Source organism: Labrus bergylta, chromosome 20, assembly GCF_963930695.1.
Source record: "Labrus bergylta chromosome 20, fLabBer1.1, whole genome shotgun sequence".
In the NCBI taxonomy this organism is placed as follows: Eukaryota; Metazoa; Chordata; class Actinopteri; order Labriformes; family Labridae; genus Labrus; species Labrus bergylta.
In genome coordinates this window covers 15,642,729-15,661,912 of record NC_089214.1, presented here as the reverse complement: position 1 = coordinate 15,661,912, position 19,184 = coordinate 15,642,729, and the positions used below count along the sequence as shown (strand labels likewise).

The following is a 19,184-nucleotide window of genomic DNA, read 5'->3' as shown; positions in this document are numbered from 1 at the left end:
TTCACCCAAACTTTATTGGGAATTTTTGCTGCCAGCCCGCTGGTTAAATTTCCTTTATGAGGTCAGGGTGAGCTGATGTGTTAACCTGCAGGGAAATCTCATCGCAAAGGGAGTGAAAGAGGTTGATGATGTTCATTTTCTACAACCGGCACTTGACCCGTTGATCTCTGTGCACGTAATGAATGTGCATGTGTGAATAAGTTCTGAAGGTTTTTTTTAGTTGCCGGTCAATCTGAACTTTTCTAGAAATGATCAGTAACGCATTTGTGAAAATGGCTACCCATGCAGACAGTTATTTTTTAAAATTCAGACTACTGACGCTTTAATATCATAGAATATGTTTTTCATCTATTATAATGTACACCAAATGGAACAGTTGCCATTCTACTTCATGCAAAACCTACAAAATCTAAAATATATAAAAACCTCACTGTCCCCAGTTCTATTTCATGAATTCCTAAAGCACTTTATTTGATATGAATGTTCTATAGTTCGTTATATAGGACACTAAAAGCAAAGTACTGCTGTGCCCAATTAGTGAGAGAATACATTACTTAACCTACATTGGGGCTTTAATCTTTCTCCCAGTGGAAGAAATGTCACATGCTGCCAGGGAGCGTGGCAATGTCACTGTGCACTCTGGAAGCAGCTCATCGGCTCCTTCTCTGCTTTTGTCTTTCTTTTTCATACTAAATACTTTTTTATTTTTTCGCTTCTGGTTTCTCATAGTCTTCTTTTCTCTGCCCTCTGAATCCTCCCTTCACTCTGTCCTATCTCGTTTTCCTCCCTCCTCTCACTCTGCTCGGTGTCTCTGTCAGGCGAGCCTGTGCCAGAGTGTCGTCGCTACCTGCAGGTCAGGAACATCACCAAGGGAGACTGTCGGCTTGACAACGTGGAGGTCAGCTTCTGCAGGGGACGCTGTCTGTCCAGGACTGATGTAATCCTGGAGGTAAGACAAAAAAGACTTCTACACACACACGGTAAAGGAATTACTGTCTCAACAGGCGACATTGACAAGTACTCATATACACTCGATAGGAGAGACAAAAATGAATACAGTGAGAATCCATTCAGGCAAAGTGGACCAAATGGGAGAAGAGACAATCTGATGGTTATAAAGTATCTACACACTCTGTTGTGTTGTGTTTTATCATAAAGATCAATTTTAGCCCCTACTGTCAGGTGTTTATGCAATATTCAATCAGCCTGAATTGTCTACCAGACTACAAGCATAAACTTGTGGATGCTAAGTGCTTGAAAAAAAGTTTGTTTGCCTTCAAATTTGAACGAATCCTCTTCACTGTATGCATCAAAATAATCTCCCCCTTAAGCACAGGTTATGAAGTAAGTTTGAGAAGGCTCGTCTTTCTATGCTTTAGCTGGCTAGACAAAATGTAAAACTCTCACGACAGCGGAATCAACTGTCTTTTTGTCAACACAGGTGTTCCTATTCCATGTGCAATAAAATGGTGTATGTGTGATTTACCGTCTGCTTTAGTCAACAGGTCATTATAATTAAAAAAGATTACAGTTAGAAGTTCTGCACCCTCATAAAGGCAGTTTTTTTTACAATAAGTAATCAGGGCTTTCAACTGAGATCAGTGATTCAGATTGTGTTTATTACATCCAAGATCTGACGGTCATGACAGGTGCATGTGACCTGTTGGTTCACATGTGGGCCAGGACCCATATCCTGTGCTATTTTTCATTGCTGTTGCCGGTCACTTTAGCTGCACCCCCCATTAATCTCAGATGCACCCAAAGTCATTTTGATCTAGAACCAGGCCAGGATATGACGAGGGCAATACAGTGAGGAAACTTCTCATTGTGGACATTTTTATAATCATATAATTATTTTACTAATGCCTCTTTTTAACATGACAACAGCTTATTGTTGGGCGCTTACCTGATGAAGATCATTCTAAACGTTTTCAAGAACTGAAGTGTCACTAAAAAAAGGTATTTTCAAATCACAGTCTTGGCAAAAAAAAAAAGTGTAAATAGGTATTTTAATTTCACTACCTGCTGCAAACCAGAATCAATTCTAGGACTAATAATGGGGAGGATCCGATGTCCTGCATCACTAAAGCCATTTTCACATGTGCACTCCTGAAAATATCTAGATAAAGGAGGACTCCAGTGACTCCAGTCACAGGATATAAATGTCACACCCCCCCCCTTCTATTGGCTCGAGCTGAATTCTCCGGATAATATCCTGCTGCATTCTCCAATCATCTCACTCTGACTTGCTGCGGACAAAAGTAGGGGTCTCGCAGCAGAAAGTGCGGGTGAAGTCCGAGCGAAAGATTCAGCTGTTTGCGTTCACACATACAGCTCCTCCTGGAAATATCAGGAGGTTTTTTTTTTAGGAGATTTCTGCAAGTGTGAAAGCCCTATATGTGGTTGAATTTAAATTCCCACGATGCTGCGTTGTTTCGTACGCCACTGTAACTAATTTACTCAAATATGGTTAATGAAGAAACGATACAGCTTAATAATTGTAAAAGTTAAATACTTCCTTTAGAACTGTTTAGGTGTGCTCCAGTAATCTTAACAGGTTTTAAAGAGAGATTCCATCCAGGAAGTAAAAGCTCAGGTTTGAGGCTCAACTTACCCCGCTTCCCCTTTAGTCCTGCCTGGTAGTACAACCCTCTGGCATCAGTGTGTTGTCGTCAAACATGTGCCCCAGTGCAGTGTTTTAACCTGCCCTAATCACACTTTTTCATTGTTAAATGAAGACCATCAACACACCTGTAGGTAACAGCTAACAGTATCTGACTTGTGTCAACTGTGGTTACAGTTAGATCCCTTCCACATAGTAGATGACATGAAGCCAGGTAAACAAAAATACATAATTCAGCAGTTGAGTCACCACTGATCTAAATTTAGATGTTCTGAATATGAGTCTGGTACAGGGGTCACATGGGAGAGTTTTATTTATTTTTTTATTCCTTTTCACATGTTGTCTTTTTGTCCTCATAAGACAGCAAGCTTATTACTTCATCACCATGACGACTTTCTTCTTCTTTGGCATCAACACATCTCCACCATTAAAACAGAGCCAGTCAGATTAGTAAAAATAAACATCAGCTCAGCCAAATGTGTCGTTACCTCCTGTTACTGTGGCAACTAGGGATGGTGACTGGTGACTAGGCGGCGTCGCAAGGTTCCCTTTTCATTGATCAGCTGAAGACTGGAGGCAGCAGGAATAAATTCACACAAATATATCACACTCTTTCCCACACCACTGGATGAACACACACACACACACACACACACAGACACAGACACACACACACACACACACACACACACACACACACACACACACACACACACACACACACACACACACACACACACACACACACACACACACACACACACTTCTCCACGTTCAAAGGACTAGCACCTGCAATTTAGTAGTTGAAGGTTTCTGATCCTGGACCTCCTCCTTCCTCCCTCCTCCTTCTCCTCCTGTAATCTATCATTCTCAGCAACCATCCATTGTGCTTTTCCACAATCTCCTTCTCGGCTCTTTGCCTGGACTAATTGGACACATGAAAATAGAAAACTGAAAAAAAACATCCCTCTATCATGCAAATCGGCAAGGCCCGGCTTTTGCATTTCAAGTTTCCTCGAGTGAGGAAAAAGTAAAACTCTTAAACTGATTCTTAATTCTTTGCCTGGATGCGGTTATAGGTTATTTTTCATTACCTCTGAGTAGCTTGACTGGCACTTGTGTTATTACATATTATATTGACTCATTAGGGGTAAGAAGAAGACAGGTTACACAGGGCCACAACATGAGAAGGTCCCTCCAAGATACTAAATTTAACAGCCGTTGATGCATGGAGGCGCCCATAAAGATTTCTGCATTACAGTGTTTTGCCGACCCAGAGCTCTCCATATAACATTGTTTCCAGTTGCAGCCGATGGCTTTGTTTGTGTAAAAGGGCTCATAAACCCACTCAAAGCTAACAGGTCAGCCTTAAGCAGCACACAGACAGTGTTAGCGGCAAACTCGTGAACCATGATAGACTTTCCTGGTGAAAAGGAAGGAGAGAAACACAAACCACTCACTGAGATCTACAAAAGCACTGGTGCGGAAGAATAGTCACACGGATTATTGAAGCAATTTTAAAAGAGTCTAAATGTTACACATTAATCACTGTTTTCAGCATGAGAGTCTTCAACAGAATCCAAATGAGCTTTGCAAGGAAACAATGTTCAATCAGGATTTTCCAGGTGGAGAGAAAGTCAAATGATCACAGGTGGCCATTTAAAATGTTCCAATATCGTTTTATGTACAGCAGCTGATATTCTCTGTATTGATAATCATGTGTTTTTTAGTTGCAATAATTAATTGAATGTATTCACAATAATACAGATTTTTATTTAATCCTAAACAGGGATTGCAAATTAGTCACGGCTAGAAAACTTTATGCATGCCATGTACTTGCCAAGACCCATATGCCAGGCCCGCCAACAGAGACAACTGGGCCCTTGAAAGCCTTTGTGGCCGCCCTCTACAGATGTCATTTAATAATATCCATAGATGTGTGTTAGATCAGCAGCATTAATGCCGTCCTCCTGGCTAACATACATGACTCTATCCACTGTCCTACCTCTAAATAACGACATAAAAAGTCCCAAAAGAAACCTTAATAAAACTGGGAAATAAAATATGGTTATTTCACTTTTTTTTTTTGTTTGTTTTCTGGCTGAATGATGCGTAAATGCCATAATTACTGTCTGGGTCACATATAAATAGGTCATGAGCTTCTAAATGCGAGACTGTTTTTTTGCAGCTGTTAATTAACTTTGTCCATCTGCCTTTTGGTTATGGGCAGTGTACTGTGGGTTTATCATCATTTTGTTTGTTTATTTGGAGCTTTAGATTTTAGTGTCTTATGTGATTTTGTGTTTTGAGATTCACCACAGGTAATCAGTTTATTCCAAAGATTGTAAATCTATTCTGGATGTTTCTGTACATTGAGAACCTCTTCTGTGTTCAGCACTGTATACTGCTGTTCATACAGTCTCGACTCTGATTTCTCTCCGTGCCTCCTCCTGCCGATACTCTTACACCCCTTAAAGTCATTTTCTATTCTTTCTTTTTGCCTCGTCTCTGTATTCTCTATTTTCCCCGTCTCTCATATTTTCTCTCACAACCTCCTTCTCCTTGAATTTCACCACCTCCCCAACATATTCCACTCTCCTAATTGGCTTGGTTCACCTTATCCCTCCGGCTTTTCTTTCACCTCTTTTTCACCCCCCCCTCCTTCTTTTACAGGAGCCCTACCTCCAGTCAGTGTGTGAGTGCTGCAGTTACCGTTTGGACCCCGACAACCCGGTCCGTTTCCTCAGCCTGCGGTGTGAGAGCGGGGAGAGCGAGCCTGTCGTCCTGCCTGTCATACACAGCTGCGAGTGCACCAGCTGCCAAGGTGGGGGAATAATGAGTGTGGCAGTGAGGATTTGTATGTGCGTCCCACATGTCATTGTGAGAACCCATAATTTAAATAAATGTAAAAAAGAAAATGTCTGCAGGGGACACATGTTTACACACTTCAGGCTCCCAGCAGACACACAGAAATGACATGGATGTTCTTGGCATGTCACAAACCGGAGAAATCTGGAAGAAATAGTATCGAAAGATGTCTTTGACATATGTTTCTCACAGGATAACTGCATTACAACTGCAAAACAACATGTTCAGATACCTAACCAAACACTTGTCTTTAAATATTGCTACACTCATGTATGCTTGCATCATTTAACTTAATACCCTCACTAAAGTGTTAACATTAGACAGTTCAAAGACAGAAATGTGTGTATTTGTTCACACAAACGGCAACACGACTCATTCAGCACCATGATCAGCGCTCTAATGCTGATTTTTCCGATCGTATCATTGATCTCACCAGTCACCATCGCCGCGCTGTGACTAACGGCCTTACATGTGTTAGTGCGAAGCTGGGAAACCTGCCCACATTTCAGTGGAATCGCATGCAGCGAGGGCCAGCTTAAAGAAATCACTGCACATATTCTGTGGGCTTCACACCCTGGGAATAAACTCAGAGTCTAAACAGTGTATTGGCATGTGCATCAATGCAGATGTGTCCCCAAGGCAAGAAAAAAAGAAGTCAGATTGTTTAAAAGTAAGCCCACTTTTCTGTTGATTTACTACCTCAGTAATCATTTTTCCTAATGTGTTTATGGTCTTAATCACTACTTTCAGGTCTCTAAGCAACATAGCATAATATTCATTTAGGACAAATATTCTCCTGTTAAAGGTTAAAGAGATGATATAGTCAAACGACACTATTACATTTGATTGACAAGTTTCTTCATTGTTGACCTCTCGACTAGTACGGCGGTGAAGCGGTGTTTTCATCCTCCGCCCTGAATCGTTTCATTTCTGACTGACACAAGACAAGATAGTGACGAGTAGAATGACAGTTTTGAAGGCTTCAAAACAGTAGTCCTAAAACTGATGGGTAAATGCTCAACCCAATTCTAATATCAATCAATCAATCAATCAATTCTTATTTGTATGGCGTCAACTCGTACCAAGTGTTATCTCGAGACACTTTACAAAAAGCAGGTAAAAGACCTTACTCATTGTTATGTTACAAAGACCCATCTTAATCCATCATGAGCACTTTACCAAAGCAGCAAAAGTTACAGTGGTAAGAAAAAAACGTCCTTATTACTGCCAATGCTGTAAAGAACAAACGTAAGAATATTCTATCTTTGAACACCTCATTTTGCTACACTGACTTAAACTTAATGTGAATTTGATCAATTCAACAGTCTTTGTATCCTACGTTATTATGATAATACCAAGAGAGATTGATCAGTATCAATGACTCATAAGTGGAAAATAACTGGACTTATGTACAGTATGGGTCTTATTGTGTGAGTATATTCACAGCTTCAGGCTCTGGCTCGAGGAGCTCTAGCAGTAGTATTTGTTAAAGGAGCTTTAAAGAACTAAATAACCCGAGTATCAAATCAAGCACTGCTTCAGTTATCCAGATTCAAAACATATAGAGGATGCTTTCTTTTAGCTGCACCCTTGATGCCACACCCCACTCAGTGATGTCACAGCAGGTGTTCAAACGGGACTGTGGTCATTCTGGTCATGTCAGCGTGCTGCTTGTTATGTATCTCCACTGATGCGGAAACCCACTGAAATACAGTGAGACAGCAGGTGCTTGTAGGACTTTCCATCAGCTCGGTTGCTCAAGTCGTGGATCAAATTGAAGTTTATGTTTTCTTCTCATTACCTGTTAGTGTTTCTCTGCCTCTCTGTACAATGTCTTTGTCACTTTCCATTAACGCTACACACACACACACACACACACACACACACACACACACACACACACACACACAGACTTTGACATTCATACATTTACACGGATCCACACGCGCACATACAGTCTAATCAGAGTGAAACATACGTTTTCCTTTTCTCACCATGAATAATTCAATCAAGGATCCCACCTCTGAAGCAATTACGTGCTAATCCATTCATCAACATGGCTGATTGCGTTAGTTAATTGGATGGAGCGACACAGGACACACAGAACATCCCCCCCTAGCTCATATTCGCCTTCAGCGCTACACACATGCGGACATGTCGTCTGACGGATTTGGTCAACACGGCAATCAATCTTTAATAGTGTTTGGTCTCTCACATATACACGCACTCCCACACGTATAATCTGACCCTGCATGTTTCCTCATTTTTCATCCAATGCTATCTACACATGCAATCACAAGACTGGAGTGGACGAGTGGCATTTTGTGCATCTTTTCTTTACATCTGCAGTTCATTTATTACTTTCATTTATAATCATGTTATACTGTTCCAATATGAAACAGTCGTCTCAATTCCTGCTGTTGGAAAGCTTTAGAGGCAATCGCTCTCTTATCTTTTTCTCCTGCAGCGGGAGCATTTTTCTTCTTGATTTCATGCTAAGCGAGAAGTTACGATTCCATCAGTCTCGCTGTTTCTCTCCCTCACAGGAGGTGACCTGTCCAGACGCTGAGCGAGTATGTTGAGTGGGTCGGTGAGCTGAGCGTGTGTGAGTGTGAATCTGAACGTGTGTGGCACAAGAGAGAGAGAGAGAGAGAGAGAGAGAGAGAGAGAGAGAGAGAGAGAGAGAGAGAGAGAGAGAGAGAGAGAGAGAGAGAGAGAGAGAGAGAGAGAGAGAGAGAGAGAGAGAGAGAGAGAGAGAGAGAGAGAGAGAGAGAGAAGGGTGAACACTGATCCGAGGAAGAGCTCAGCACTGAAAGCCCAGCTGGGTGACGGATGGGGAGCTTTGGGACGGACGGACCAAAGAATGGACGGATTGAGTAGAGTCCTGTTGATGTACACATCTTTAGTCTTTAGTCATCATATGACTGGATACTTCTGCCAATAGTAATGTTCTAAAATGTTGTTTGTTCTTCAGCCTGTACAGCGTTTTTTCTTGTGTATATTTATAGTAATATTAAAGGACCTATAATACAATCTAAGTAATATCTATATGGGTCAGGAATGTTTACTTAGTATGTTTAAAGAAAATGTTTGTACCAGCAGCTGTTTTATGGACGTGTTAAAGTTTAAATAAAAAGACTCCACATACAGAGATGATGTTTGGCTGTCTTATCCGTCTTATCGTATCTTGTACTCACATCCTCTTTGCTCTGTGCCTGCTGGGTTAAAAAAACTATCTCTATTTTTAAAACATGCAGTAGAAAGTAACGGAGCCGTGTCGGCCGTTGTCAACAGACTGTTGTCATAGAGACGGGACGGACGTGCAGCGCTTTTCTTCTCGGCACACGAACACTTCATGCAGACACTCCCGAGATAACAGCCAGCGCTTTTCTGCCCGGAAAAAAAAAACAAAACACTAGGTGTAAAAGGTGCAAATTTTGCAATGACAATAGGAAGCCTCCCTAAGGGGGCCCCATTTGATAGCACTCACTCCTGTTGCCCTGCTAAGCGTTGCATGCATTATTGCTGTTAAAACCAAAGTTTTTCACTGAACATCAACAAAGAAAAATGAAGAGGAATTATCCATCTACTGGGAGAAAACATAAACAGGAAAACAAGAGAAAGAGGAGTAAGCAGGGGGGACAAGGGCAGACATAATGGTATTGAACACTGGTTGGAGGGCCCCCCAATTGATTTTAGCCTAGGGCACCAATAGACTCTCGACTCGCCATTGATTATACACATCTGCATATGTATGATCATGTTGTTTCACAGGAGTTACATAGGTTTGCATTATCCAGTTACAGTCTGGGATCAATTGTTTGTTTGTGCTTATAAAACAATCTCCCTCCTTTAGATTCATCTTCCAAACAAAGTTTAAACTCTAAAATTTGTGTTGTACCAGATGCCAGCCAGTTACAAATGTAAAATGTTGGGGTTTTTTCGAGTGATATTTCTTCCTTAGCTGAAAGTGTTGCCATTTTCTTTTATTTATTCTTGAATGGATTCATTAAAGTTGCAGATATCCAAAAACGTTTCCCCTGAAAATGTTCCACTTGTTATCTGGCACAGTTTGATTTACTGCTGAACTTTTACTTCGTTGTAAAAAAAACAATAAAAATACAAATAAAAAATGAAGGTGTAGCTTATAATGGATGTGTCAAAGCAAAGATACTCAATTACAGCCCTTTATTCATTAATGGACAAGCTAAAAAAAAACTATATAAGCAATTATAGTCATCCCTGTAGCTATCTGTACTGGAGAAGGAGTTTGACAGGTTAGTATCTGCCTCATCTATCCTTGTCTCCTCTGTCCGCCACCCCTCCTCCCTCTCTTTTATCTTGCCTAAATAAGGGAGTCGAGAGGGGCCGACAGAGCAGCACGCCTCCTCTGACTCTGAGCTGCTGTAGTCAAGCCTCGCTGATGTAACGTGAGCAGGAACTTTTAAATTCATATCAAAACATCATATTCTGATGGATAACTCCTCACGCCTCGTCCAACCCAACTACAAAGGCTTCAATTCATCATGTCTGAGCAATCATTAAAGGTGCACTATGGAGATTTGGTGGTGACATTTGAAAGTTGGAGAAGTTAAAAATTCTGAACTGAACACACAAACTTTACTCTGTTTAGAACTTAAAAGCTGCAGGAGAGTTACGGTTTCACTGTAGCGTGCCCCCCACAATAACTTCTCTCGTAGCATTTTATCTTCAAACAGTCTTCCAGGGACCACATTTTCCTCTGAGGACAGTTTGTGTATAGAATTATGAACATATACCATAGAATCTGTACACTTCTCAACTTTTAACATTTCTCTCCCAAAAACTCCATAGTGCACCTTTAAAGCACTTCTTTGTGAATGTGTTGAAGCTGCTGTGCAGGTCATTATGATCAATGCATCCAGAGCAGCAGAGTGGCCTCAGCATGAATCTGACGGATAACAAAAGTGGAAATCTGACTCCATTAAAGCCTTCAGGAGGTGAGCTTTGCCTGCTGGTGCATTCAAGTACAGTCAGAAAAAGCATCATTTCTGTTGCACATGACTTATCTTTTTTTAATTAATGATAACAACTAGACCATTCTTCGCTTGCGTGCTTACCTGACGAATCACAATATTATGGCCTTGATTTTCATTCATTAGTTTAAGATGGGTCTAGATGCTGCCCCGGATATCCATTAAGAACTGCTTATGCTGCAGTTTTTGCTTTGTGAGTGTTTCCATTCGGTACCATTGAAAGGCCAAGACACAACTTCTACCAAATGGCCCAGCCAGATGTTTTTTTGTCATTCCCTAATTTTAGGAGTGTCTTATCATACAGGAATCTTCTACCAGGTGAATATTATTCTATTTGAATTTGTGATTCTAAATAAAATAAAAACAATATAACTTCAGGTAAAAGTAGATCAAGCTTGTCAGCTAAGACATGTTAACTGACTTGTGGATTTGCTATACATTTAAGAGGACTTAAGTATTGTTTTCCATACTATGTTTTTTATATCATATAGCTAAAACGTAAGATTTTATTGATTTATATTTCAATTCATACATTATGTTTTAGGTCTGATCTGTTCAAACCCTTAATTTATCTCTCAGCTTACTTCAGTACGTGAAGAGTTAACGTTACTTTGTCTTTGATTCAGTGATTGAAACTCATTCATGCATGCAGAGAAAAAACACAAGAGACAGTCATTCGCAAATATGATCGTCCATCCATGTGTAGGGGCACAATTTTCCGACAGTCCATGAAGGCATCGTCCCCAGCATGACGGAAGAGGGGAACCCCGGCGGTGTGACGTAGCTGAGCCGTCTGAGTGGTGAATCCCCATCCAACCCTGAAACTCTACAAAGCAGCATCACAACCACAATCTCCTGCGAACATTGGCATCAGAGTTACTGATTCTGGATCAGCTGTAGTTCTTCACCGAGCAAAGAGAGGCGCTTCACCTCAGTGCAGGTAAATATCCCTATGTGGGTATGTGGACATGATATTTTTGCATAGATCAGAACACTGTGTGCATGCCTCAGATGATCTCTCCCTGTCAGCAAGACAGGAGCTTTTCAGAGGAAGTGTGTGGTGCAGCAGAATGCATGTTCCTCCTTAAATCGGTGGTAACACTGTAACGCCGGTTGCCGGTTCTTTGACGTGGTGACGAATAATAACATTTATACCAAAATAATATATATTTAGTATTTCTTAATTTCTGACACTCACACCTGTTTTGCTAATTGCAGCATCTAAGAGTCCCCACTGTTGGGACATCAGGTTCAAATGAAACCCTTCTTGTGGGTGTGAAGAATATTTGGGTGGCTGAGAGCGCATGTAGTTCTTCAATAAGTAGTGAGCAGTTTCTGATGAGCAAAGGGTTAAAAGAGGCGCAGCTAGAAGCTGGTGGAGCTGAAGTCATCCGGCAGAGCGCACAGGGAGGAGGAGGAGGAGAGATACAGAGAACACCTCCAAAAACACGCATCTAGGACGACTGAAGCAGCTTGATCTGCTCTCTGCTGTTTTCATTTGAACCATCATTGTGTCTCGTCTCTCCCCAGTAAAACACAGAGACTCCCAGAGGCAGAGCGAGAGCAGCTGGAATGAGAAACAAATGACAAACGCGCAGATCAGCGCCCCAACTATGGCTCCAACGACGCTCGTCGGAAAGCTCGCCCTGTCCGCCTCACTGGAGTCGGCTGCAGTGCAGGATGAGAGGTCTGTTGTGCTCCAGCGAGTGTGAGACCAGGAAGAAATATCACCTGACAGGCTGCCCTCCCCACGGGGCACAGAAACACACTCCCTCGCTCCTCTCAGCCTGGAAAGAGGAGGCTGGAAACGGCTCAGTTCCGCCGTGCGTACAGCGCGCCTCCTTTCCAGAACTCTCCACTCGGCGTTTTCTCCTGGAGATCCACCACGCACGCCTGTCCTCTCCCTGAACAACTTGGGGAAAACTTTGGCGCCCGGATTATCTCCACAGAACCTGTCAGGGGTTGATCTCCATGCAGGGAGCGCAGTGAGCATCGCGCGCTCGGCTGTGGGGTTCTGGAGCCTCGGTGTGATCCTGAAAGTCCTGCTGAGTCTTGTCAAAGTCTAGGAGCAACCGAAGCGAAAGATGCCGGTCCGGAGGGGCCATGTGGCTCCGCAGAACACCTTCCTGGACACCATCATCAGGAAGTTCGACAGTCAAAGTAAGATCATTGTTTATAAACCTTACCTGACATCATTTATGTTAGCGTGCAACTTTTATATATAGATATATATATATATATTTCTGAACAAATTAAGGCAAACCTTTGTTAATGGATTGGAGGAGAAATAAGCTTTTTGAAAATGGCATTCTAATGATGTACGCTCTCAGTTGACATTTTGCTTTCCTGATTTAGCCACAGTAATGATGTTTGCTGATGCACGGTTAATGGCTTTGAAGAGTCACGCTGAACTGAGGCGAGAAATATGTGATAATTAGAGGAAACTCAAACAGAAATCAATCCAACACTAAAAAAAAACAAAAAAAAAACAGAAACTTCCTTTGGAAATGTGTGACTTACATCAGTGTGAAACTACTTGGACTGAATTTGGAGGGCTCTTTCCCCCCACTACATCCAATTCTGATCACAACATGAACAGCTTGTGCAGATCTGAACTGCTGAAGTGTTAATTGGGAATGTGATCCAAGCTGCTGCCTGCTGCAAAAGACTTCTGTCAGAAAGCCATTCAAAACTAAACTTGTAAAAAAAAAAAAAAAAAAAATCAGATTAGGCCTAGTTGAGATTCTGCAAATCCTGTCTTGCTTTTATTGTCACATGAAAAAAGGGTCTCATGCTGTTGCTGTACTGACTGATGTTGTTAGAAAAAGAAAAAAAAACAATCTGCAAGAAATAATACACTTGGGTGCTTTCGGCATGGACTCTATTATCTTTTGTGCAGCCGATTCTTTTTTTTTTTTCACGTTTTTAGTTAGAAACTATAGGACATCCCACAAATATATTCTAATATACTTTCTGGGCGTAAATCTATGATATGCTTTGTTTTGTTTGCTTTGAACGAAAAATCGATATCCTATCAATTAAACTGCACTGTGTTACAAGCCACAAAAACAAACGATATATCCAAGCTCCTGAATTTTTCATGGGGCCCAGGGGCATGAAATTTGAAGCTGCCTTTATTTTAAAATACATAGGCTTCATGCATTCTCGCCTCCCTGCGGCGGTGGTAACTCTGATGCAAATCATTCATGTTTCTTTTTTTTTCTTTTTTTTCCCATCTCTGAACGTGTGACCAGACTTCCAACAGCCCGTTTCACCTCAGTGCCTCACCTGAGGGCTGATGAAGAGGCCGAGGATGATGATAGTGTAACTGTGTGAGGGGAAAGGGAAGAAGTGTATACTGCTAACATTTTAAAAGTTCAAGTTTTGACAGTTAAACTGATGCGGTTGACATTTATTGGAGAATTAAATGACGTTTTTCAGCAATTAACATGTCAGCCATACTCCCCCCTCAAGAGCGGATGAGATAAAGCTGTCGATGTGAGCTGACTCCTTGAAATACCTCTTTTTGAAGGCTGATAGTATTCTGCTTACTTTTTTTATACTATTCACCATATGCTCTATGGATCAGTTCACAAGGCTGCTCTGGAATAGCAAATGACATCTTTTTTACATTTGGTGGTTGTACGGCTGGATTTGCTGCTGTAAAAAAATGACTCAACTCAAGTGCAATGAAGTTGATCCTTTGACGTCTGAGTTTCAGTGATGGAAATAAATCCTATTGTTTTATTTTACCAAGCTGATAAGAGTAGAAAATGCCGCTCAGGTGAACACATTGTGCATTGTGTTTCTTTACAGCAAATTTGAAACATTGTGCAGTTTGTCGAGGGTCCGCTTGAGGCTTGTTCCAGGAACACCGGAAGTCACATACACACGACAGGCAGAAAAGCTGTCCGATTAGCTCATGTCTCTACTGGCACACACTGTGGGGGGGGGGGGGGGGGGGGGGTGATTTTTTTTTTATCATGCATCCATTTTCATTTTGTGTATGATACATGTTATCAATAATTAGGCACGCAGCTGACTTGATTGACAGGCGGGCGCGGTGTAACGGTTCGTCAAGAGGCTAAAAACCAGTCTCAGCTCCAGCTCTCAGCTTGTCGTGAGGTTGACTGAAAGTTAGGTTGAGATATCATTTCCAACATGGCGGCTGCTGCTGATGAGCCTCTGGAGCTCCCTGCAGGAACAGATGGATGACGTCACTCAGGCTTCCTCCATTAATATTTACAGTCAATTCATATTGCCCAAGATTAAAACAACTTTGTAAAACTGATGTGTTTCGGCTTGTGGCCTTCATCAGGGCCACCAAGAAACACAATCAAAACAAAACCAACAAAAAAGGACATAAATATAATCATATAGATCCACATACGTATGCATCAGCCAATAAGGTAGCTGCAAAGGTGGGTTGGTTTGCAGGTGCCTCTGATACACGTGGATGTATAGTATATGAGATGAAAAGTGTGGGTTTATTAAAGTTGTACTTTAAACTTCAAGTGTTGCTGGAGCTTTTTCACTTCTTCAAACCTTTCACTCTTCATGCACCTTGGTATTTGGTGATGTTGTGCCAGAAAACCCGACTCTGCATAATACCAAAGATTGAAAAAAAAAAGAGCACAAATACTTCTTTCAGTTTCTGTTGTTAAATTGATTTTAAGTGAACTTTATTAATTAATTATTATTATTTTTTTTTTTTACAGCTTTTGACTTTTAGCTCTAAATTCTGTCGACATATTTCGGTAAAACTGTCATGTTGCAAACAGTCTAATTTTGGCTTTGACACATTTTAGAGGAATTATGCAAACTTTATTTGTATAATAAATCTACCACACATTTTAAACTTAAATAGGTCAAACAAAAACACAGAAAATGTGATTCCTGCAGAGACTACATGTAATGAATGCATGTCAATGAGTAACGGGGAGAACTTGTGGTGACAATACTGTATGCATCAACTTGCCAACTTTTTTGCACAAAAGCAAATAACCTTTTTTATATATATAAAAAAATATATAAAAATTATTACTTATTACTTACAATTTATTATGACTTGTTTTTTTACTTTAAGTCCATTTCAGGGCCTGTACTCTGTTTTTTTTCCACAGTAAAGAAATAGAATCAGTGACTATACTGAGACCAGAATCCTACTTTAACACAAGAACCTCTCTCCTTCTTTCGTAAAGAACGTGATCTTAACCGCTATTGTTTTCCAGTCATGACTCATATGTTCAGAATCATTTTCCATTTATTGTCTCGGGCTTTCGTCGGGCTAACCAAGCATGCTGATGATGGTTATGACATGGTGTCTAATGGCTGTGGGTAATGAAGTGGAGGAGGCATCAGTGGACACCAGCAGCTGTTTAGACATCCTCACACATTCCAGAGATGTTAAGAGTAAAAGGCGCTGTATCTGTAGATACCCCTTAGTATTTCTTCAACTCCAAGGCCTCATTTCAGCCGTCCTCTTTGACCCCAATACCCTGAAATGGCGAGCACACTCCTCTCATGTTATCCATAATTGAGGAAGTGATTATTCCTGAAATGCAGAGGATGGTTTGGGTTTCCACACTTCTCCGTTTTTGCAGAGCCATTTATTTTACACGATGAGGCTTCTTTTAAGATAATGTTCAGAGATCACAACCTTGATGCTCAGCCTTGGAGGATGAAGGAGAAAACTGTCACCTGACGTAATGTGTGAGAGTGTGCTGTACATCCTCTTTAGACGCAGTGACAATTTGATTAACCAGCCCTGGTCCGTCATGTAAAAAAAAATGGCCTTTCAATAAAGTTCATGAGAAGAAATATAGCACTTATAGGTTATAAAGAAAATAAATAGAACTAATTAAAAGGAATAATAACCATAGAAGTAATAAATGATTAATCAAGTCTTTAAAAAACAAAACACATCTGTGTTCTGTTTTTTTTGCTGTAAAAAAAAAGGCACTCCACAAGTGAAAATGAAACTGATAATTTGATAATTTTGGGAATATTTAGGATATGGATTCTGCATAGTGCTCGCTCACTGCTGCCCTGCACGTTGAAGACAAAGCCTTATTGCTGCAATGTGTCAACAGTTTTCTTAGTTCATTTGTTGGCAATTTAAAACTGGATTGCTTTCATTTTCTGCCATGTGTTCCTTGATAATTGAGTATTTTGTGTTTTCCTTATTAACTTTTTCTTCACTGACTGAGCCTAAGAAGACACATTTAAAGTCAAATGTTTAGATAGTGTGCATCTACACAAAGAAATAGACTCCTTGGAGGTTGAAAAACTTTTCAGAAGGTGAAACATTTTCGAGTGGTTTATCATTCTCTGAGTCATGATATAATGGGCTGTGGCTATTATTTCTCTGTTGTTTGGGAGATGTGAAAATGTGTTGTTCTTATTATCTCCCTGACAGTTTTTGCTTGCATTTACACGACTAAGTTGAAATCCATTGTGGCATATGTCGATTCCACTTGAGCTGTTACCTGAAAACGCTGTCTTCATAATAAATAAAGTATTATTTATTGTGCCAGACCTGCCAATAGGAGGCCATCGTCAACATCATCATTAAGGTCGTAGGTATTCATGAAAGCGCTGGGTCTTCAGCTTTTTCTTAAAGGTGCAAAGGGACTCTGCAGATCAAATGGAGTTTCGAAGTTCATTCCACCACCGGGGAACATAGGCTCGTAGGTGTGTAGGACCACATGCATAGATAATGCATGGTATGTTTTTTTCTCACAGGAATCCAATATTATGCACACTGTACAGAAAAAAAAAATCCCCATAAGGAATACAGAAACCTCTAACACACAGCTATAAAGTGTCCTGATCCATCTTGGAAATTCAGGCAAATCAAACAGGTGTCAGGCATATTGCACAGTCATACATGGAAAGAACTGATTTCTAGGATACTGTTGTTGATTGGAGCATTCAACAGAAGGTCAACGCTGTTCTGTGTTGAGATTATCGACGTGTTCACTGAAGGAAAGTCAATGAGGAGCTTGATATAGCCTTCGTGTACATGAGAGAGATGGCCTCACAATATATATGCACAGACTTGTGGAACCATCATGATACAAACTAATGCATGCTAAATTCCTTACTAATAACACATTCATTTATTTATAACATTTCAATTATGAGAATTTGAATCCCTCTGGTGCTCCGTTTTGATCTTTGTCATTTTTCTCTCCTCTTCTTGTGTTCTGCACACAGCTGATCGCATTAAAACCAAATGTCAGTGACTAATCTGTGTTATTATTACATGCATAATTTGCAAAGTATCAGATTTGATTATTTCTACATGCTTGCACATTCTGAAATTGCAATGATTGGCCAAAGGGTGGGCTGTTTGTTTGGAGAAGTACTCACTCGCGGTTCTGCGAAAGCATGCATAATTCATGTGGGACAACATGTTTACTGTTGGCTGGTTCGCTGTTTGTTCTGGATACTTCTTCAGGAACAAAAATGAAGATAACACCTCTAAAAAAACAAAATAGAAAATGATGTGCCTGTCATGGAAACATGTGTAAATCTAGCCCTCCTGTTTTCCAGCTCTGGTATTTGATGCACTCCTCTCCACTGACTTCAGACCTTCTCTGCTTACTGTACACTGATCCTTGGTGCTTGTAAGCCTCTCTCTTTACTGTACTGTGATCCTCCATGTTTGATTGCTCATCACAGATTTGACTGCACAGACAGATTGTGTTCCTCACCGGCAACAACCGACAGCACATTTGGCCTCCATTTCAGGTCACAGAAACCTTTATGATCTGATGTTGTTGTCTATTCCGACACTCCTCAGAGAAGGCTTTTTGCCCAATTACAAGCCTCAGAGCCACCGTCCTCCGGGGAGGATGCTCCTGTTCTACAGCTGAAGTACCAAACACCTCGTCGTCATGGCAACCCCCCCAGACTCCCCCTTCTTACACACCCACCCGCTGTCACGCACTCTCACACACACACACACACACACACACACACACACACACACACACACACACACACACACACACACACACACACACACACACACACACACAGTAGGAAAAGGTACAGCACTGTTCAACTCTGGGTAATTTTTGTTGTAAAATGTGTTCTTCATCCTTTAGACAGAGATTTAATATCCTACAGTTTACCTAATGTGGACTATTACAATATAATACAATGTGTTTTCAACAAGTGAAGCTTATTCTAACATTATATAGAGCACACTAACAAGTGATATACTCCATTTCTAGGCATTTTTTAAAGTGAATCAACCCTTAATCTGTAAATGTAGAGAACTGAGACATTTGAGAAAGTATTCAGGGGATTTTCTATCCTCACTAATGGATCAAATGTAAACGGTTCTCAACCAGAAAATAGGTTCAAACAACACTATTTTCTTCTCTTTATGTGACCTTGTTTTTGCTGCTTCAGAAAAAAATGACCGATATGAGGTTTTTGATTTCATAGGGAATTAATATGCTTGGTGCTTCGGTGTCACAGACAGTGTGTGGAAGTCAGACAGCAACAACTATCTCCATGTGACTCAAGCAGATAGTTGTTGCACTAAAAGAGTAGCAACTGATCCTTAAAGTACTACAACTTGCAAGCCAATTGCTAACACCCGGGACAATGCAAGTGCTGGACAGCCACAAAAGCTCCTCAAATTGTTCGATAAAGAGATGAGA

At 40.8% G+C, this 19,184-nt stretch overlaps 2 protein-coding genes across 2 annotated transcripts in view; both read left to right on the top strand.

Annotated features, from left to right (window-relative positions):
• Positions 1-8,644, top strand: part of sspo (SCO-spondin) — an 84,108-nt gene extending 75,464 nt beyond the window's left edge. The window contains 3 exon segments of the mRNA XM_065949160.1: positions 819-949; positions 5,297-5,447; positions 8,038-8,644. Of these exon segments, the coding sequence (XP_065805232.1) occupies positions 819-949; positions 5,297-5,447; positions 8,038-8,060 (305 nt within the window). The 3' untranslated portion in view covers positions 8,061-8,644.
• Positions 8,645-11,034: 2,390 nt separating this feature from the next.
• LOC136177181 (potassium voltage-gated channel subfamily H member 2) overlaps positions 11,035-19,184 on the top strand; it is a 33,378-nt gene continuing 25,228 nt past the window's right edge. Inside the window, exon 1 of the mRNA XM_065948665.1 lies at positions 11,035-12,666. Within this exon, the coding sequence (XP_065804737.1) occupies positions 12,591-12,666 (76 nt within the window). The 5' untranslated portion in view covers positions 11,035-12,590. The remainder of the gene's footprint in view (positions 12,667-19,184) is intronic.